Below are 22,379 nucleotides of genomic sequence, written 5' to 3'. Positions count from 1 at the left end.
TGACTCACTGGATTGTGTTGGAGTGCACAAGCACTCGGGTGTTCTTCCACTGCCAGTGTCCTATAGTGTGCATAAGCTCTAATACAGGCTTCCATCTTGAAAAAGAGCATAACTTTCGCAAAAAACGATTATTTTGTACTTCCAGTGAAGTAGAGTGGGGTACAGCCCTGAAACAAGCTTGAGGCCTCTGCATTGTTTCAAGTCTGTGAGCTTTTTAACCAAAAGCGCGTCCAACAATCAGACCTGCACCTCTAAGGCACTGCACTGGAGGGGAAAAAACATATCAAATTAACGTCTTCTGACGCACAAAGCGGAGTTTACCAAGCACCAGTTTCAGTAGATACTACGCAGTCGATAATTGTCGCTCGCTAATTGCGCAACTGCTTTAATGACAGTTTTTTTTTGCGGAAATTTTGACCACGTAAAATGAGCATTGGTTTGCCATGATATACACGCAACAATGCAGTTATTTTTTACGGGTATATAGTTGGAAACGTTGGCTGGGTTCAAAAACTAGTATCAGCAGGAAGAAGCCAAACGAATTCAAGCGACGCACCTCCCGAGTACTTTCAGTGCCTGCGTATTTTCCAGGTTACAGAAATAGGCATACCGGTATTCCAAATTTGTCTCCAATCGTTACGGTCCAAGCGCTAAGAAACACAGTCTGCCATGTTTCAAAAATGTTCACACACGCCGAGCTGTTTTTTTTTAAATGCAGTGATCATTCGGTTTGCCAGTTACATTCGGTGTGTTGGCTATGGTAAAGTGACAAAAAGTGGATAATACGACCAGCGGCATTAAAAATCAAACTGGCGTTTGATGGAAGTAACACGGCCAGGCTACGCCTTGGCAGAAGAATGGGAGGGTGAAGGGGTGAACAACAACTAGGACGGTCAGTGGAGTGGTAAAACTGCAAACATTTTGTATTCAGACGGCTCTCTTTCTAGCGTTTTTTAGCCGCCGTGACCTAGTTTCGTTCGAGCGACGACACCTGACCGTCAGGTTAGACCCTTCTTCGAGGAATCGGTGTCCGTTCATATTGAAGAGGTTTTAAACAGCCTGCACTTTGCAAAGTACGCTGCTACAGGCCTCGCGGTCATCCTATGTGCGCAGGTTCTTCAGTTGGCGCGGGAAAAGAATGCTCAGCTTGCCGTGAACTAGAGTCTTGGTGACGTTAGACAAACCGGGTGATGCATATCAATCCGTAGCCCTCCGCTAGGACCCGTCATACTATTGAGAGGGTGCTTCAGCGGGCGAGATGTTGAATTTCTATCCCGCCCCAAGCTGCCCGTTCGGCTTCCCCACACGGTGACTCTAGATGAGGAAAAGCCGAGCAACCGGGGTCCCACGACAAGGCCACATGACAAGTCGATGCCAAAGCTCACGCAAGCGCCAATCTTTGGCTGTGAATATCACGGCCATCATTGGGCTGTGTGCAATGTGTCAGACGTCCTGAAAGTGAAAAAAAAAGTCCACTCGACAATGTTGCACAGAACCCCTGGCCCGTTCGAACGAGGGCGTGTGAGATGAAATGGCAATGAAGTTTGCGTCAGCTTTCGCCTCAGAGGTCTGCCGTAGCAACGCACCAAACGGGAGGAACCGCACGCAAAAGGGCCTTAAACCAGTGCCACGACTTTGGCCCGTGTCACTGTGGCGCTTTCGAGGAATGCCTTCATCTCAGGGCCAGTGAGGGGTCGTAAAGCGCTGCCATCGGCGGCGGCACGCGACTGCCCTGGGGCTTCCATGACGCACTTTGTTGGTAAACAAGAGCAGCAACTGAACCCAATGGCGATTAGTGCCCCGGGGAGGCAAGGGTTGCCCACTTACCTCGACGCAGAGGTAACTGCGATACATTTATTTCCACATCTAGGTCCTCGCAGCGTGGCTTGCAGGAAGCTGGTCCATTCGGGCCCTGGGCGAGAGCTCGTCTCCACGGTTGCCGACCGCCATCTTGGCTGTCCGGATGCGCGGGTCGATACGACCACCGCTGCGGCCCAATTAATCGACGGCCGCTCCTCCCGCGGCGCGCGCGCCCTTCGATCGCTACGCGACCAGGGGCGACCCCCCGCGGGAACCTTTTGCACACGCGACCACTGCGAGGACTCACCGGTGCCGTTCGCCTGGCGCTTTCGGCCACACTGGCGAGTTACGCAAGAAGAAATCGTAAATTGTTTTACAGACGCTCGACTATGATCAGAGCCAAAGTGCCATGTTATGGAAGTCGGTGATTCGCGAAGGTCGGCACTTCTGTGTGCGCGAAGGGGCGAAATTCTTAGCGCTCAAGCGGCCGAGTTGAGGCGTGGGAACCCGACGGCATATTTGGTTGATGGTACTACTAAGCCCCGTGTGCGGATCTCTGAGCCGTTCGAGAAAGAGTAATCAAATGGTAAAAATCGTAAATAAAAAAATGTAACTTTAGCGGTACTTTAATAGAACTTAAAATGAAAAAGAAAAATGGAACTTTAAGAAATGGAACTAAGTTAGAAGAACGAAATTCCACGAGACATTTAAATCTGCTTATGCGCTTTGAAGGCGAAAGCATTAAGGCTTCATCTGGTGATTTTTATCAAGGGCTTCTTTATTGTTATATTTTGTATGCATCTCTTTCTTCGCTTTTGTTTTGTTTCGCTTTTACAAATCCCTTCGAGAGGCAGACTGGTGACGATCCTCACCCCAGAATCCCCGGATTCAGTTTTCTGTGGCTAGCGTGTACCTGTTCTACTCACGAGCCGTCACGTTCGCATGTCCCGAATCACGCACTAGGCGGCCATTTTTTGTATCTACTACAACAATGACTACGGTTTTTCGCACGATGGGAAGCTTAAAACGCAAGGCACGGCGGTCGCACAGGACGGGACGGCGGTCGCACAGGACCGGTTTTGGCGTCGTTCGCTCGTTGGAGGAGGCTCGCGACGTGCGACTGGCGAGCCAGATGCAGTCGTACGGTCGTTGCGACCATCGTGCGTCCGCAGCCAATGAGAGCAAGAAGGTGTCGTCATAGCGACGTCACTGTGAAAGGTTCTTTCAAAGCCCCGAGGAGGCGCTAGTAGCAGCAGTTGCAGTTCCAAGTGCTTTGAGTGGCACACGCAGCGCGGGGCGTGCTCGCTCGCTCTCTGCCGAACCGCTCCTGCGAAGAAGGGGCTTCCGCCACAAGTCCCCACGGCGCATTTTACTGCGAAGCAGTATAGCTCTACCAGCCAAGGAAATTTTCGTGTCCGCGTCAGCGGAAAACGCCAGGCTAAATGAAAGAAATAATTGGAACCGCTAGGAATCGAACCCGGACCCGAATGGAGAAACGGAGCGACAGCCCATCGTCTTACCGACTAAGCTACGCCCACACGAGGAGACGGGGAGGCAGACGGTGTACTTTTTTTTTGCGATAGAATGCCCGTTGGCATAAAAATTACTTATTTACAAATATACATGGGCACCCGTCTCTCGAAGGAAGTCAAGAAGGGAGCGGTAACGGGGTCCCCAGAGCCACCGCTGAAGGTCGGGGGGTCTTCCAGGATGGAGGCCTGTGCCTCTCAGGTGTCGCTTTCTGGCTGAGGCCAGTGAAGGACACGCCCATATGAGATGGTCCACATCAGCTTGTGCGGCCGGAGCTGTGCAGAAGGGGCAGGTGTCGTCGAACGGGGCATGGTAGCGTGGTGGTCACGCCCGGGTCACAGCAGGTGAAAGCGCCACTCCAACGCGAAGTCTGCGCAGCAAAACCTCTTCCCAGCGAGCAAGTCTACTGGGGAGGTCCGTTCCACACGGGGGGATGAGGGCACGTGTGGCGCGACGCAGATCGTCCTTCCGTTGGAGAAAGTTTTCTATCGGACAGGTTGTTAACATTGGCAGCGGCCGAGGAATATACGTTGGGTGACAAGCCGCATCCACTGCAATGTGAGCGGAGAGCGTATTCCGCCTAACCCACACCAGCCTGAGAGGGCAGGGGTACGTGTCTAGTAGTGTGTGGATGTGCCTTGAAATGGTGCAATTGTTCGATACTTGGCGTAAATCCCGTATCGCCGCGGTGGAGTCCGTATAGAGATGTAGGATGGAACCCACGGGGGCGCGCTGCAGGGCCAGCGTTAGTGCCTGTAGGCCATCCCGGATGGCTGTGAGCTCCACCAGTAGAGAGGGCAGGGTGCGGATGGTTTGGTAGAGGCAAGTTTGAGAGGCGTCAGGATAAACGGGACACTGTATCGCCGTAGATAAAACGCCATCGAGCACAGTGGCGGGTCTACCACCTGCGCTCATTCAAAGCCCTTGTGTGGAGAGCAAACCGCATAGCGGCGAACGGAACAGCATCTGGGGAGAGGGAGGGCGCTCTTTGCCGGCGACGCATAAAACAAAAGTGAGGGGGAGGCAATGAGAGAGCCATTGCCGCGCGTGCCGCCCTCCTCCTCCTCACCCTTCGCCAGACGCTCCTCTCCGTTGTATTTCAGCCATCGCTGCTGCGTTCGGTCACTCGGTTACGCAGACGCCGCCCCCACAAAACCCAGGTAACGGCTGCCAGAGTCCCTTGTTTCACTCTTTGCAGAGCCACGTTTGTGAATTCCAGTGACGTAGCATGGGTAATCAATCGTTGTGGGTGTCGTTTACATCTTTGCCGTCCAACCACCTTCACAGCATGGATTGGAGCAATTTTTTTTTTTGCCTTCTCATTTTTTTTTTCAGGAGTGGTTTGTCTTGGTCGGTTAGATGGCTCATGGCTGCCCGAAGTTAGCGGTGACATAAAGCTCCAGCCAACACCTCAGAATTCAAAACAGCGCAAAAAGACGGGTCTTTTTGCGCTGTTTTGAATTCAGTATGCACCAACTAGCCCAAACCACCATTCTAACACCTCAGAGTAGCAGAGAAGATAGAGATAGCGTGGCACGTACGCATCATGCATGAACAGCGACAATACAGACACCTGGTAGAGACATGTTACTAGTGGTACCAACAGCATGGGCGAGTGGAATCATGGGTGCTAAACATTCCCACACCGCTTTACTGAACATATAAATGCAGTATAACATAATTTTATCTTCAGCTTCGTAAATGTTTTCTTTTCCTGCCCGGATTTCTCTTGCACATATCTAAATCGCCCGGAGTGCACCTAAACAGGGAGGCAACCGTGGAGCGAAAACAGTGGACGGGAACATCGGAGCATGTGTCTCAAATTCACGCGTGCGGCTAGTCATGGCGGCCATATTTCCGACTAATCGTGCATCGCATCGGACCGCTCCGTCGTGGATGTGTCTCGCGCTGAATGCTTTCACCCTAAAAAAACTCAGAATACGCCTACTAACTCGTCCCCTGAGGGAAATGAGGCGGGTCACGTTACTGGCCGTGCCCTTCCACACTGGGAATTTCCCTCAGGGTCAGAACCCACAGCCCAGTCTTTGCCACCTCCCGCTGTACCACCACGCTACCAAGGCATCCTCCACCCCTACATCAACCTTCGCCTTTACCCGGCTTCTCAACCCCAGGCTCAATAAACATGGCAGGAAGTATTCATCTGGCGCCTTTACAAACACCTACAGCAACGCTCCCATCCTCCGCTCTATCTCGCATACCCTATGATATGGATGTGAGCGGTTGAAAAAAAAAAGAGCTTTAAAAACTTCGAAAAAAAAACGTTTTTTTTTAAACTGGGATAAAATAAAAAAAACAGACTTGTTCCGGGAATTTTGTTGCGATGTGGCTAATATGCAGGGAGAGAAGAGCTTTCTGAAATCATTGCATTGACGTAAAATCGTGCTGATATTTCGAGAGCGGCAGCCCACCCACAAAGATGCATATATCCCACACACTATTTATTCTTGCCATGCTGAATGTCCACAGAGATTTATGCAGGATTCCAGACATGAAATTCTCCCTCTACGCAGAAATATAGCACTTTAGATGTATAAGGGAAGTCCTGGCCACATCCAAGGCACCTTGCAATCGGCACCGAAGTCAGTAGGAAGAGTAGCCCATAACATAGGATTAGAATGCTCCTCAGAAAAAACGGAACTCTTAGTAGAGCCAAATCCCCGATGGAAGCCCCCAACTATGCATATAAGCCACGGAAACCCCGACATACACCCCAAGCCCTCCATAAAAATTCTGGGCCTCCCCATACAAAGTGACGACGGAGGACACAGCGCGGTGAAACAAATCATACAGCAGTGTGAGCAGACCTTACACATGATTAGAAGAGTGTCAAAGATAAATAAAGGGCTCAAGGAAGCAGACTTACTCTGCCTCAGGGGCGCCGTCATTACCACGCGCATCAGATATCAAGCCATATAAACCTCACCAAAACACTGGAAAATCGGCTGGACACACTAATCCGGAAAGCAACGAAAGTTGCCCTAGGAATCCGGTTCGGTGCCAGCACGACGAAGCTTCTCAACACCGCCCCTTATAGAGCCCTTACCCCGACTTACTCAAGAACTCATTCAAGTCCGACCCTTACCGCGTAACATGCACCCTGAACACCACAGTGGACGGTGTAATGCTCGCGCGGAGGCCATCTCACGGAAGGGCAGTCAAGATGCTGATGCAGTCTTCACAGACGCGGCGGAATACCCCTCCTACCCAGCATTCGCACTGACAGTAAGCCCCACCCAAGGAGGACCGACTATCACTGCCCCTATAAAAACACGCTCACCAGCTGAAACTGAAGAGGCGGCAATCGCGCTTGCCATCTTCTCTACCCAGGCTACTACTGTAGTGACGGACAGGCAACAGGCCTGCCGGCATTTCCAGGCAGGAATGGCGCACGCTGCGGCCCGCGCAATGCTACACAATGAACTTTCTTACACCACTTTTGGCCGAAAAGGGTGTAAAAATCTTGTCCCATGGCGCGCACCATTAAAAGGTGTTTTGGCTAAAACAGGATGTAAGGATGAAAAAAGGGTGTTCGTGTGAACACCATAAACAAGGGTGTAATGTTGCTTAACACCCTAAAATAAGGGTGTAGGCAGCGCAGCTACGCGCGCTAATGTGCATCGGCGGAGCGCGCAGCAGGACATACAGACACATTCAACACGCACATGTCACACTTGGGCCACAAATGAATTGAGCAAGAAAACCGACGGGACGCACGGGTACAGCGAACGCATACTTACTTAGAAATACATGTGCTATTTTTGATTTTTATCCAGCAGAGGAAGGCCCCCCGATAGAGTCGGTGGGCTTGTCGCAAAGACCAGATATTTTAGCGCTAATTTTGAAATTATGCATTTTAATGTAAGCACATACCAATCAGCATGCGGATTTGCAAAAAAGTTTTAATCGTGAGGTAGTTGTTACGTTCTATAAGTCATATAATTTTATTAAATGCCAAAAAATATTTCCTGCCATTTCAGCACTCATCAAGAAGGATGTTCATTATTTCAACAACCTTTTTCCCACAAGGGTGTAAAGCTACGAATTAGGGTGTTGGGAACTAAGAAAAAGGGTGTAAGAATAGACCGCCAACTGAGAACAAGGGTGTAAGAGACCTCCTGCTTTGGAGATATTTTGTATCTGTTTACAAGGGTGGACTGAACATTTTCTACAAGCGGAGGGATGTTTTGTACCTCACGATGTTTAAATCAGTATGAATTGGCATAATGTGTTAGTGACGCTGTTTAAGCTTGAGCTAGTTCTGTAGTTATTATATTCAATTAGTCATGGAATTTTGTTAAATACCAAATACCTATTCCACACCTTTTCAACACCCTCCAAGAGGGGTGTTCATTATTTCAACACCCTTTTTCCCACATGGGTGTTAAGCTACAAATTAGGGTGTTGGAAACTAAGAAAACAGGCCCAAATGCCTCCAAATTTGAAGGCCTTTTCTACTATTTTACAGAGGCGGACTTGAACATTTTCTACAAGTGGGGGGGGGGGGGGGGGGGATGATGTTTTGTACCTCACGGTGTTTACGACAATACGAATTGGCATAATTTATTATCAGCGGAGCTAGCTTGAGCTCGATACAGTGGCGTTAGCAAAAAATATTAGCAGTGGCTTAGCTCGGCTATGCCAGGATAAACGTAGCGGGAGCTAAGTTTCAGCTGGTTATTCTTAGCTTTCCTGGTTGCCTAGGATTAGCTTGATTATCATGCTCACTGCTGCTTCAATGACACACTCACGGTATACGCATTATATGACACATGTATATTTATCAAGCGGCTCCAGCGCAGCGCCACCAATCGCCCCAGAGCTAAGCTGGTGAATCCACAGGCGCACGCCGGTTTTGCTGCGATGCACGAGCCATCGGTTTCACAGCCGGCCAGCCCTCGCATGATCATTACCTGGACCTGGCCGCCACGTGCGGAACGTGCGGAACGTCACTGCTCCCCGCGCATGCACAGCACGGCTCTCCAGGAGCCACGCGAAACTGCTCAACCTGGGCCAGTGTAGCTCACGCTACAAAAAGCAAGAAAATGCCGCCTGTAAAGGGTGCACCACCACAGATAGGGTAATATAACAGTGAAGCCGGCTTTCGTGCCTGTTCGAGTGTGGGCACAAGGAACGCATGCGTATGCGAACCTCTTATTATACCATTTCAAAGGTACTAGTATTTATGGGATTCTAAAACGCAAAAAAATGGCGCAGCTTGCTCTGGTGGTGCAAGGCTGGAAAAGCAGCAGAGCTGAAAGTAGACCTTGCTAGTTTCCCCCTTGGATACGCTTTCACTGTACAGCGGATCTAAGGCTGACACTGAACAGCCTTGTAAAATCTGGCTAAACTTGACCTCACCCCTCAGCCCTTAGCCTAGACTAGCAAGAACATTGCAGTACCTAACAAAGCTTATCAAACCATAGCAAAGCGTAGCCAAACTTCGCAACACCGAAAGAAGCTAGGTCAACCACAAGATCTGCTGTTTTTTTTTTTTTTTGTAACTGAACGCCTATGTCACACCCTTTCAATACCCTACAGAAAGCCAAGCGCGTTGCAGTACACCCTTTTCGCCACAGAAATGTAGTCTTTTTTTAATTTAAGTTCAAATTGATGTTTCACGTGCCAAAGCTAAACTTGGGCAATGAGGTTCACTGTATATGGGAACGAGTGATCATTGCACGCGAACAATTTTTTTCTTTCGAACATTTCTTATGAGGGGGAGAGGAGGATATGAGGGGATCTCTTGTACTTCACAGTGGAATTACACATGCATTCAAGGCGTCAATCAGTCAAAAGCTGAACATCTGTTCCTCCCTGTTTCAACACCTTACGAAAAACAGAGGGTGTTGAAGTTGGTCAACACCCTTTTTCAACACAAAAAAGGGTGTGCGGCTACGAAACGGGTGTTGATTCAAGAAAACTGGTGTAATAGCCTCCCAACACCCTTTTCAACTTCTGTTAGACCCTTTTTGGCCAAAAAGGATGTAAAAAAGTTTAGTGTGTACTCCGCCACCCCCTGCAGCGACAGGTCCAGAACTTTGGAGGAGTGTGGGACAGCATCGGGTGCTTGGCGGCAGAGCCCGCCTTCCTCGTACACGTTGCTTGCCGCTCGGGGCCCGCTTTCGGTCACTCAGCCCATGGCAGTTTCAAAATACAAAACGAACTGTTCTGCGTGTTGCAGTGATGCCAACCTAAGGCAACGTTTTATCCCTAGGCTGACCCCTCAGAAATCCCTAGATTGTAAAAAGAATTCCAGGATTGCATGTTGGAAACTTGGCATTTACCTTTAACATGGTCTAAACGCAGCCCTCTGTTCGCTACGTTTGCTCTGAATCTTCTTAGAGGTAAAATACAGCTTACTAGCAGACCAGAATGCCTGACTTCGTGACATGCAGCCCTTTGAAGCCTTAATCATCATACATTTCTTCCTTTATCCTCTTCAAATGTGATGGAGTGATACGGAAGGTGTAGCAGGAGCTGTCCGTCAAGGTTCTTTTTGCGTGCAGCAAGCCGCACAACGCGTCTGTTGCCAACCTGTTTCCTTGCTTTGTTTTCAGCAGGTTTACTTGCAAAAATACACGTCTGACCGCGCGCGCGCGCTGGAGTGCGGTAGGCACAGAATGTTTTTTTAATGAAAGCTGACAAGAGGGGATACTCCTGTGATCCATCGCCTATTTGCATCTGTGATACAGCGAGCCGAAATTGGCTCGCAGTCAAGTCAGCGTGCTAGCTCAGGTCCATGTTGCGGATGAGACGCCGCCCCTTGTCCAGTTCATTTACTCCATTTTCCCTCATGATCAGGGAAAAGCGGCCCGCAAGCGACGCGATTGATGGGATAGAGCTTAAGCACCTTAAAGGCACGATAAGGGTACACTGGGTACCGGGACACACAGGTTTGGCAGGTAACGAAAGAACAAACCTGCTCGCCCGCGAAGGGCTTCTCCGGGCACCTGCTAACTGTGGCCAAACCCAAAGGACATGACCCCGCCAAAACTACAACTTAAAGAATACGCAAACAGCAAACGCAAATTCACTCCTCCGCACAAGAAATTGTCTAGGCAAAAGCAAACCACCATAAGGCTGACGCAAACGCAAACTTTACTCACACCCGACAAAGTATACATGTACAAAGGCTGCATAAACACTTCCCCGCCAGTGTGTGATGAATGCCACGTACCGATCGATCAAGAGCATATGTTATGGCTATGCCCCAGGGTAGACCGAAGCAGTATCCGCAGTATCTGCGGGCTCAAGCGGCAACGCTAGAGCAGCAGCTATGGTTGGCAGGCTTTGTCCCAAGACCCCTGGAAGACCCATCAATGAGGAAATCCAGTGGCCCTCTGGAATGAGAAGGTTTTAGCCTAAATGGCAAATAAATCTCTCTCTCTCTCTCTCTCTCTCTCTCTCTCTCTCTCTCTCTCTCTCTCTCTCTCTCTCTCTCTTGCCGATGACAACTTTCGGGTCCAGGACTCGAAGGTTCTTCAACTAGTCACTTTTTAAAGGCAACCGCAAATATATCTCACGAGCTGCATCAATGGAAAACTCTGAAGCACTCTGAGCCCGATTTGGGGACGCCATCCCGAATGCAACACAGCACAACGCCTCAGCCACTGAGCAACCGCGGCGGGTAGGTGGCAGGAGCTAGCAGCGGGGCACAGCGTAGGAGGAATTATTGGAGAGCGTCCAGGCGGATCGCAAAGCAAAGCATCTCCAGCTACAAGATTATAAAGCCCTCCGACAAGGCGAGGCGGAAGAACCTCAGGCGTAGAGTGGACATTCATGCTTTCACCCATGAAGTTTTTTCGGTGCCCTCAGACTTTTTTATTATGGGCAAGTTTTTCGGAGATTCTGACAGGTTATGATAATCTCTTTTCATTGCGCTTGCAAGCGATGAGCATGACACGTGATGACTTAAATCACCTGGTTCGCGGTGTCAACGACGTTCTGCACTTCCTCAGCGCTGAGCAGCCTCCCTTCCCGTCACTAGATCGTGGTACAGCAGCATGTCGCCCTCGCTAAGGTGCGCGATTGACGCCGCCGGGTCGTTGAGGGCGGCAATGGTGGCCTGCAATCAAGGAGGTGTTCTCGTGAAATTCTCGTTAGCTGCTGGCCCCTGCTTTGGCGGGGCATCCCACTTCCCAGACAGCCTTCGGTCACCATTGCATGAGCTCCGACACTTTCGAACAGTCGCTGCATTGGTTTTACAACATCGCAAGGCAATTTGCGAGAGACGCTGTGAAATGTTGGGGTCGTCGGTTGCTATTGCGACATGTAGTCACTTAAATGCAAGATGCAAAATGTATCTACATAGGAGCAGCCAAAAGGAACGCTGCTGAAATGTGGCATAATAATGTAATAGGTATTGAAAGGTTAGAAATGTAAGCACTTTTTATCGCGCAGCAGTTGGCTCGCATCCCCACGTTCAATGATGGTGACGCAGAAAACGAACGGCCATGCATAGAGAGAAATGGCTAGAGGAGAAGAATGTGTGAAAACGACAGTGCGGCTATACTCGGGTGCAAGTTAAGAACGCCAACGGAAGTTGCCGCTGTGCCTCATCACCGTAGCCGGATGGTACTCAGCGCGGCGCAAGTAGTGTGTTACTGGGAATATTTTGAACATGGCACGAGCCGTTTCCATGATTATTTGGACTTAATATACTTGTAAAGGACTTCAGCGACGACAAACAAAGTACATGAGAAAATACAGAAAATATCTCGCAGTCAGAACAATCTTCTTTGAAAACACACGCGCCCGTTGAAATCCGGGTCCGTCGCTCAGGCCGTACATGAGCTATTGTCATTCTTAACTTGTTCCTGAGTGTATTCCCATGACCTACGCTGGTTCAAAAGCAATTCTTTTTGGCGCACCTTGCCGAATCATTCTAGTCCCAATGAGAAGGCCTAAAGATACGTTTCGGGAAGTAGCTGGGGCCTGCTACCCGAGTAGTGTGCCATCGCCTGCGATGCTTGCACTGCGAAGTCATGCGGCCACTGGAAAGACGACGTCTCGCTCCCCCCCCCCCCTCCTTATTCCTGTGCCTCGCACGTCAAGTCCTGAGACGACCAGAACTTACACAACAACTTTCTACCGAAAGTGAGACGAAGTAATTCAAGCAGCACGCTTCCAGAACGTATCCGGCTTCGCATGTGCCCTGTGCGAGCGACTTTGGTTTTAAAAAACTCGGAGCCAGCACGGCCAAATGCTGACGAGTTGTTTGGAGACGTGAGAGGCCAGTGCTGTAGAGACGTCAACCTCAATGAGTGCAAGGTGTGCGCGACGTGTAGATGTCTCGTGTGTGGGCACGCCTGTCATTACTATCGCGGAGTGACACGATTCCACTACTCGATCACCTACTTAATAGCATGGACGAGATGACACTTCGGTTAGGGTAGTTTGCTCATCCTGTCGTCTGCGACCCCGTATAAAGATGTAAGCAGGATTCCCATGACTGAGCTACACTCCAGATATTTTTAATAATGCGAGCGAGTGAGTGAAAGTCTTTTATTAACAAAAGGAGGGTCCAGGGGCCGGAAGGGGGAGAAGGGGGAAACAGGATGGGAGAGATGGTCAGGAGGTGGTCACTTGAATATCCTGGAGAGGAATAGTCAGTTCCTGAATGCATAGACAGGGGTGGTAGACCCCGGCTATACTACTTTTGCGAGGCCACTCTCGTGAGCGAAATGCAAGGGCAGCAAGGAAATCGGGGTCGCTGAGTGTCGTGGGAAGCAACTCGCTTGGATTGGGTAGGGCATTCAGCTGGATGGTGCGGAAGGATAGTTTGCAATCGGCCGACCGTACGAAACTTCGGCTGCAGTCAGCACAGCTGATCAAACGCCACAATACTGACTGCTCACGGAAGTGACGCCGCAAACAAGAACCAGTATTTTAAAGCAAAGTGTTCTATATCTCACTGATGGCGTATGTTGCGCCCAAAAGGCACTGCCGGAAAGCCGACTTTCTCTGACGATGATAATGGTCGCGAGAGAAGTGAAAGAAAAACACGCTTCCAGTTTTTAAAATCGAACGTGGGTCCTCAGAGATATGAAGCCGACGTCTATTCGTTTGCGCCATTCTGATACTCTTTAACACGAAAGTGTTTTATTCCAGGACTCACGAAGATTTCACTTACGTCATATCAGTCACGGAGTTGACGCCAGTACACGAAGCGAGCGGCCTGTAAAGGGTGCACCCCTGCACACACGGTCTCCTTTGGGGGAAGCAACCTTTAGTACTAAAGAGTACGTTATGCCTCGGGTTGTTCGTTTTCGGGTTTTATATTTTAACACGAAAGTGTTTTATGCCGGGATACACCAAGATTTTACTGACGTCATATCCGTCACGGAAATGACGCCAGTACACCTTTGCCGAAGCGACCCGCCCGTAGGGCGTCGCTCGCCAAGCACACCCACAAGACAGGCGCCGACCCGCAAACCATGCTCAGCTGCAAATTTCGCTGTACATTTCACTTTCGTGTTTTACCGATTCCTATGAGAGAGGAATCAATCACAGTTTTTTTCCTTTATTGTGCGCCATTCCGATACCGCCAACACAGTCTGGATTTGTAGAGGGATGCTTGGACGTGCGAAGTTAGACAGAAAAATCATGCACCTCTCCGTCTAACGACGACTATACTTGAACGCGATTCTTTCTCCGTGCGAAATAAAGTGGCGAAGAGTCAAGGTCAAAGCCGCTGCAATGAGAAGTACAAATGCGTGCGAGTCAAAGTAAAAGCTCCACAAGTCAGTCCAAACTATCTGCGAGTCAAAGTCCATACTCAGGCTACAACCAAGGAATTCCTCACGAGAAAGCTTCGCGTTCAACCATCCTCGTTGTTAGACGGAGGGGTGCATGATTTTTTTTAGCAAGGCCGCAAAATTTAAACAGTTCACGAAATTTATGATTGCAGTTATTTGGTTGCGCTTGAGATAGGTCTAAGCGATTCTGCGGCCCCATTAAGAAAACCGTTGCTGCCTGCTTTCCCATTCCGTAGCTCTCAGCGCATTTTCTTTTGCCGGTAGTGTAAAGTACAGAGCGCACTAATCGTGATGCTCCTACCGTTAAGCATGCAGCGCAGTAAATGAACGAAAAATCAGTTAGCTATTTCCCGCTGTGTATGTGTACTGATGTGTGTATGTGTGTAGTGATGTGTGCGGTGACCGCTTCCACTATCGCAGCGGTCACTGCAGGGACGGAAATAGTCATCGTGGTAACGTACCTTATTAAGAGTAATTATTTAATTAATCAGAACATTTATTTAGCTGTTTGTACCAACGGGAAATAAGACGCTCGTTCCAAACCCAACCAGGACCTTTTGGTAGCCAGAAAGAATACTAAGCTAAGCAAGCTTTTAATATCGAGCCGAATCAGGCGTGGGGAGGTCATACATTCAAGTTTCCCGCCGAGTGCCCAGCAGTCCCACCAGCAACTTCGTCTTGCGACGGGAAGATGCGACGGGACCCGATGCCGCGAAGGCGCCCGCGGCAGTGACACGGCCGCTGGATGAAAGGCGGCGCTCTCATCCAGCGGCCGTGGCAGTGAACTAGAAGCTCTCCTGTATCGCGGCGAATGGTTAAGAACTGTGCCTGCCAAGGTGACGTGTTCGTTTGCGTCAATGTTGGGGTCATGTCATAAAGGTTGGGTCTGCCATGAATATTGTGTGAGGCCGCGGCTGCAAGGCTACGGCAGATGCGCATCGCAGCGAGCTGGCACAGCGTCAAGGGAGTGAGACTAGGAATACTGGCGCAGTGATTTCGCTGGGCCTTGCGAGTGGAGTCTGCTGTTACGTGACGTCGCCGCAGCAGAAACTGGGTTCGCTGCTCTTCTTTTGCCGCCACTGGTGTAAACGCGGCTTGTGTTGCCCTGTCGCTGAAGCTGCAAGCCACCGACGGAATCATCAGACCTCGCGGCTATCTTTAATCTCTGGCTTGTGAGATGAGTGGTGCATACATTTAGATAGGTAATATTAAAATCTTAGTCAACGAGGTATTGACAGTTCTAATTTCCTCGCGGTCCCTGAGATCTGAGCACGAGCCGAGAAAACCATGTAAGTTATTTTTCGCGGTGGTGTCTGTTAATTTGCAAGAGTCAGAATGTTTAGGAATATAATTTATGATGTGCCAAGTGCCGCAATTGCTAAGCCCTAGGTGTTGTGCCATGATCCTGTAAACAAAAACCCTTAATTAGTTTAAGTGCTACCTTAAACTAATTTCAGCCTTTGTTTGTTCTCTTTGTGTGGTACGGCGTATGCTTATTGTTATCGGTAAAAAGCGTACTTGAGAAAAAAATGGCAACCTTCAATATTCTGGTCATTACCGTTCACTTATTTTGTATAGCCGAGCAAGCTGATTAGGAGATAAAAGCCCGCCCTTGCACTGTTTTCAACTAGCAAAAAATGGAAGGCCATAGCTGCAGCAATACTATGTAAATATAGCGGCTGTAAAGAGGTTTTCGTGCCAGCTGATCAAAGGAATACCACGGGTGGCAGCAAACATACTGAACAAGATCAAGGGAAGCCCCCACGCACGGATTGACCTGTACCCTCGGTGACGAGGGATTGGCGGGGAACGAAGCGGCTAACAGCACTGCCCGAGAATTGACTAACCGGGCGGGTGACAGCACGCCGCTTTTCACCCCACTTCCCAACGGCTATGAGGAAAGACTGGGAGCACTCAGGGCAGCCAGGTCACTCTACCCGCCCCCTCACAAAAAGCTAAACACAATGGAAGCCACCTCGTGGAGACAGATTCAAACGAATACTTATCCAAACCTCTACAGGTAGCGCCTCATTTACCCAGGAAAATACCGACCAGAATGTCCAACCTGCAGCAGCACTCCCACATTATACCTCATCACCTGGGAGAGCAACAGCAATTGGCGTGAAGACACAACACCAGAGAAAACCCTTGAGCTATGGGAGGCAGCCCTGGCCAGCTCGAGCCTGGAAGACCAGCTCCATCTGGTCAACCTGGCCCGGTAGAAGGCCAGACTCAGTGGAGCCCTGGACTACAGTCCTGGACCCATCACCGACACCATAAGTCTTGTTTTTCAATAAAAGTTTGTTCCTCCTCCTTCTGCCACTAGAGCACCAGAGCGGTTCGCGTAGTTCATGATCCTTCTCAACACTGTCTGCGGCGCCGCAGGTGGCTGGAAGTCGTGATAAATTTGACATAGAGGAATCGCGCTGGCGTCAATGCGGCTCACACCCAGTCCGTCTGTGTCGTCCTGAGCCACCATCAAACCGTACGCTCGCCTTAGTTTCATCATGGCTCAGATTAAAACGTTTTAGCCGTAAATTCATATGCAGTGCCACAAAAATGCAAATAAGAGTGCGTAATTGTATAAGTAATATAAAACACGCTGTTTTAAAGCTAAGGGAATTGAAACTAATGCGTATTCCTTTTCTGGGAGTCTGCCGTAACGGTTGTGCCTACTATTCTGCAGACCAAGCTGGTTGTTAACAAAGATGTAAAATTTTGGGAGAAGACACATTAAATACTCTTATTTGCCAATATTTCAATGATAAATTGTTCGAAAAGCTTAGAAAGGTTTTATGCGTGTACCAAAAGAACATCACCTTAGCGGTGAACCGGTGCACAGACCGTCTGCTATAACTTTCATGGCGACTAATTACCCGCACAGTCAAGATGTCCGGGTGATGTTAACATATGTACTGCTAATTAATGCAGACCTGCAGCGAGCTCTCCTTACCACAAAGTAGCGTGATATTGTGGGTTTCTACTTATGTAAATGTGTACCGATAGGCGCTCGCCGGCACTAGTCCTCCCTCTTGCTTGTAATGAAGCACAGCTGTCGTAGCATGAACAAATGGAAATAATTTCGAGTTTCCAAGCAAAGAGAGAGAAGAGAAGTGAGTTTCGACCATTTGGGCTGCTTCGCAGGTGTAGTAACGCATAGTGATGAAAGCGAACCCAAGAATACGCTTAAGAATCTGATAGACATGCCAAGCCTGCAGCACTGATCTTCCCATAACCCCGCACACCGACATGGATTCCCAGGCGCAGTTTCTTCACTAGTCACTAGTATACTTACTAAGAAACTCTGTGCAATTTGGAGGGGATCGCGGGAGCATCGACCAGCGGGCCTTTCAATCTGCGTAGCGGCAGATTTCGGAACTGCGAAGATAAAGATTGCGCTGCCTTATTTCCATCGTAGGCTCTTAGGGGCTACGACAATCACCCCCATGACTAACTCGCAAACTTTTAGATGCAAAGCATCTCTTAGTCGACTCTCCGTCGTCCGGCGTCCGCACCTCTCCTCCTCTCCACAACAGCTGCGATAACGCCGCTCTCTCTCCCCTCCTCCTCTCCACACCACATGTGCGCTACGCGCGCTGCTCCTCCTCTCCCCTCTCCCCACCAGCTGTCCAATCACGCGCATGCACGCTGCTCCTCCTCTCCACTCCCTCTGCTCTGCAAATAAACCCCGTCCGCCCTCCGCTCACTTGCTTCTTCGGTACTGCGCCGTCCGATGACTGGAAATGGACGCCAACGATTCCGTCAGCGAACTGGCTGGCACACCTTCAACTAGCGCCAGCCAGCACACTGTCAGAACCGCGAGCACCTCGGAAGACAAGGCTGCACTGAGGAGAGCTCGCGACGCCGAACGTAAACGGCAGCGTCGAGCAGCGGATTCTTCGCTTCGAGAACGAGAAGCCGTTTTGAAGCGCCAGCGGCGAGTAGCTGATCCAGATGGCGTTCGGCAACGTGACAACGCTTCGAAATGACAGCGTCGAACAGCGGGTTCCTCGCTTCGAGAACGAGAAGCCGCAAAACGTTCCCCACTACTCGATAAATAAAGAAGACATTTAATACGCTACTACACGTCTTTACTCTAACCACCAATTAACACGCTACTACTTCACGGCTTTGCATCCCCTCAGGGTTCCCACGTGGGGAGAGGTGTAATTTTTTCTTTGCTTTCTTTCATGGAAGTCATGTGTGCGTGTCGTTGCCTCACATTTTGACTAACACGGACGCTTAGCTTTGTGCAAAAGCTGATAAACTTTTGTTACTTATATAACCGGCCGAAGGTATGACCATGCCGTTGACGCTCGCGCGATGATACGTAAAGTGCGTTCTCATCGCTATTTGTTTGGTGAAGCATAAAAAACAACGACAAGCTGCGCCTTGTTAGAAGGGAGTGAGAGTTGCTCAAGGAACAGCGAAAAAATAAAGGCATGATATTCTGATGTTTCCCTCGTCTCTGTTGGGGTGACGTAACAAGGCGCTGCAGCTTGTTTCGGTCGTCGCTTCACCGATCACCCTGAAATGTATCGCGAGTGCACAGGCGACGACGGCCACACGATAGCAGCGGAGGCGACAACAGAAATGTGCCCACTGTTGACGCCTCTCGCAGTAGAAAAAGCTTCCTACTAAAAACTCGCCGCTAAAAACTTCTGGAACGCGTAACTGGAGTTTCAGTCTGGCCTCGTGCAATGAAATTTCACGGTCACTCGCTCAACAAAAATTGCTGAAATGACTGCTGGACAGCATGCATGAGACCGTGTACGCGCGCGAGCTTTTCACCCACTGACCTGTGGCGGTCCCGAGGCGACGGCTTCGTTGATACGACTGATGGCGTCCTCCCGGTCGGCCTCCCTGTCATCTTCCCAGTTCACCTCGTCGACCACGTCCTGTATCTCGGTGTAATTCAGGAAGGATCCCGACGCATCGGCGCGGCTTTTCTCGGTGAGGGCACTTTGCAGCTGGGAGACGTAGCGGTCACCAATCTGAGGTCGCATGCCAGCTATGTGGGCACGTGGGTTTTCCAGGCAGGCGACGACGTTAAAAGTGCCGCTGGCTTTCAGTGCGAAATTCACTTCAGCGATGGCGTTTAGGATGCGGACGCCACCCAGATGCTCGTCGTGGCACAGGTTATGACCAGCTTTGCGCCGGATGACGGCCAACTGGTTGTGGTAAAGGGGTGCCGCGAGCGGGTAGACATCGGGGAGATGTGCGGAGGGGCCCCTCAGTGCCTCGAGTGTGTCCTCGGCCCGCCCGTAGTCGAGACACGTGTTGATGGCACCGATGCAGGCCTCGAATGCCTCTCTTCCTCGACCTTCTGGTTAGCCAGCTGGACGGCCGTCTGCAGGTCGCTGCGGGCCGGCTTGAAGCGGTTGCCGGACTTACGGGCGTCCTCCCTGATGTTGAGAAGCACCGGGCGGGGACGGGTCAAACAGAGCACGGTGTAATGGTTACAAATGAAAACGCTCAGTCTCGGAAGGCAACAAAGTTGTTCATCAGGACCAACAGTGGTGTACCAACTCAAGCACTCGAAGTGTCCTTGAAGTAGGTACGGAGGACACGGCAGAAACGAAAACCCCCATGGTGACCGCGGCAACACAAGTGGCGACTCAAGCGGAAGTTTGTAGTTTCGTACGCGCAGGACACACAACGATCAACAATAAATAACTAGTGCGAGGAACTGTTCGAAAGCTTCCGGCTTGGCAGAAAATCTTGTGTCGTGGAGTGCGATAATGTTGGTCAATCAGGTGGGCCTTATTGTCTGGGGAAATTTACACATTACGCGGATTTTGTCGTTACGCGCTCTCCCATGACTATTCGTGGCAAGTGAAATATTTCTGGGCTCTCACTTCATTGGCAGTGTTTTTTTAAATCGGCAAGTCACGAGCGCTTTGTTAGAATTTCGAGGTGTTGCACCACACATACAAAGCCATAATTATAAGCGAACCCTCCGCTCGGAGCGCGTTATTACCCTCTCCGAGTTCTCGCATAGGCAGAGACGGGCGAATTTTCTTTGACATGATTCTTCAAATGCTACTCATTAAAAATAGAACATGTGTAGCTCAGTGTGACATGGGGGGGGGGGGGATAACTGAAAATTCGAGAGTAGAGAATGGAGCGGGATAACTGGAAGGGCTGTATAGTCTGTCGGAGGGGTCTTTGTATTGCAGCAAACATCAACAGATTGGTAGTAATTGGCCATATGATATGCAGACCATCGACACAATTAGCATAGATTTACCGAATAAGTAAACACAAAAAAAATTACCCTGGTTGAACGCGGTTAAACCAAGTTTGTCGAGCCAAAGCCCGGTTTTCGCGCCGAAGGCATGCAGTAAACGTGCCCACAATTGCGCCTCAAGACAAAACAAATGTTGCGCTTGGCGCGAACACGCAATGGATGCACCCAGCGCGTCCTTGTATCAACTTCTGGTGGCATGCACTCTAACTGTTTCCCCTTACCCGCCTCCCAGCACCCCTCGCCTTGGATCGGACGAGCGATTAGACGCTTTCACTCCGCGCAAATGCACCAGGCGCTGGTTTGACTTCTCTGAGCTTGAAGGTCATATCGACGCAGCCGTTTTCTAGTTTTGTACCTGAAGTGATACTTTCGCTCTAAAAAGAGCGCCGAGAAATCCTAAAGCTCCGGCTGCCCTGTTACGTTATAAAAAGAGCAGCATCCTAACCTGCCCCAGAGCGCACAACCAACCCCTTCCATGCCGTCCCTCCAGCAGATCGAAGAATAACACGATTTACCCAATCCACCCGGGCTACTCTCAAAAAGCGCTTGACCGACCGCATGTTACAATTCGATGCACAAGTGACTGCACGCATAGTCAGGTTAGAGGGACATATGATTCCGCTCGTGGCTCCTCAGCACTGGCCCAGCAACCAAACCTCCCAAACGGCTGACCCTCACCAACAAGTCACTCCTCACCTCCCCCAGGATGGCAGCACGACGGTGCAGTAGGCAACCAACCTCCCAACAGAAACTCACTGCGTGGCAGTGGAACTGTCGCGGATTCAAGCATAAGTACGGTTCACTCACACAGTACCTTGCGGCATCATCTACCCAACCCGAAATCATCGCGCTTCAAGAGCTAACCCCCAGGTCCACCTTCCCGACTTCATCACATACAGCACAGAAAAAGGCAATGGTCTTCACATCCTCGTCAGCATTGCGACTTGTCGCCGTTCAACACCCCCTTAAACAGTCAGAGCCCTTAGGAATACGTACTGCTCGAGCTAATCCCAAAAGCGGCTAACTGAAAACGCACCCTTTTCCTGCTCAACATATGCTGTAGACCGAACGCATCCCATCCGGTCTGTGGGTATCCAAGAGGCAGAGCGCCGCATACGTTTATCGTGGATGAAGATGTCACCCTCCTAACTGACCCCCAACAAACAGCGTGACCAGGGACACTACCCCGGACCTCACTTTGACCAAACTTGTCTCCCATGCCAGCTGGTCCCACCTAGGTGAGTACCTGGGCAGTGATCACGCCATCCTGACCAGGATATAAACTATCAGACCAGGATAGAAACCGCCCCCGTCAAGGATTGGGCCAAGGTGAGAGAGGTTCGAGAACAACGAAACCAACCCGAAGTTTCCCACACCCCACCGTACATACAAGACTGGATCGCACAACTCCGCCAAAACGTGCAGGAACACCAAACAACTGCAGACCGCGACTACCACCCTGTGCACCGACCCTCAGCTTCTCCACATGGGGGTGGGGGCCCGTCGCAGCCTCTAAAAGTGGCGGAAGAAGCAAAAACATAACTGCAAGCTTAATAAGCGGGTCGCACAGCTCACGGCCGACGCAGCGCGATGCGCAGCTATGCTCTGCAAGAGAATTGGCTCACTCTCCGACGGGCTAAGGGGTAGGTTGAGCACCCGCAAAACGTGGAAACTGCTTCGCTGCCTCATTAATCTAGCCACCAGCAAGACGGAATTACAACACCACATCACCCGAATCATCCAACAAACCCGAGAGATATGGCAGATATCCTCGATACCCTCCGGACTCGGTACCTCCCCACTCACCCGTCAGAGCAGCTTCCACCATACACTGGTAGCCAAAACCCTCTACTCGACGAGGACGTGGCAGCTGTTAGCGGTCTCCGCAGGCACACAGCACCGGGAATGGACCAAATCGCGAACGAAGTTCTGGTCAATTTGGACGATGAAGCTCTATTAGACCTAACATCATACCTCAACCAAATATCACGTGCTGGTATTCTTCCAGCTGAGTGAAAAAC

General features: G+C 50.3%; 1 protein-coding gene across 1 annotated transcript in view; it reads right to left on the bottom strand.

Annotated features, from left to right (window-relative positions):
• LOC144160905 (uncharacterized) overlaps positions 1 to 22,379 on the bottom strand; it is a 53,269-nt gene that overhangs the window by 27,403 nt on the left and 3,487 nt on the right. The window contains exons 2-3 of the mRNA XM_077692002.1: positions 19,399 to 19,513; positions 18,908 to 19,279 (exon numbers count right to left, since the gene is read on the bottom strand). Of these exons, the coding sequence (XP_077548128.1) occupies positions 18,908 to 19,279; positions 19,399 to 19,513 (487 nt within the window). The remainder of the gene's footprint in view (positions 1 to 18,907; positions 19,280 to 19,398; positions 19,514 to 22,379) is intronic.

This window comes from Haemaphysalis longicornis, unplaced genomic scaffold (genome assembly GCF_048455015.1).
Source record: "Haemaphysalis longicornis isolate Haplotype H1 unplaced genomic scaffold, Haemaphysalis longicornis Haplotype H1 scaffold_1, whole genome shotgun sequence".
Lineage (NCBI taxonomy): Eukaryota > Metazoa > Arthropoda > Arachnida > Ixodida > Ixodidae > Haemaphysalis > Haemaphysalis longicornis.
The sequence above is the reverse complement of the archived record's forward strand: the minus strand, read 5'-3'. Positions and strand labels throughout refer to the sequence as shown.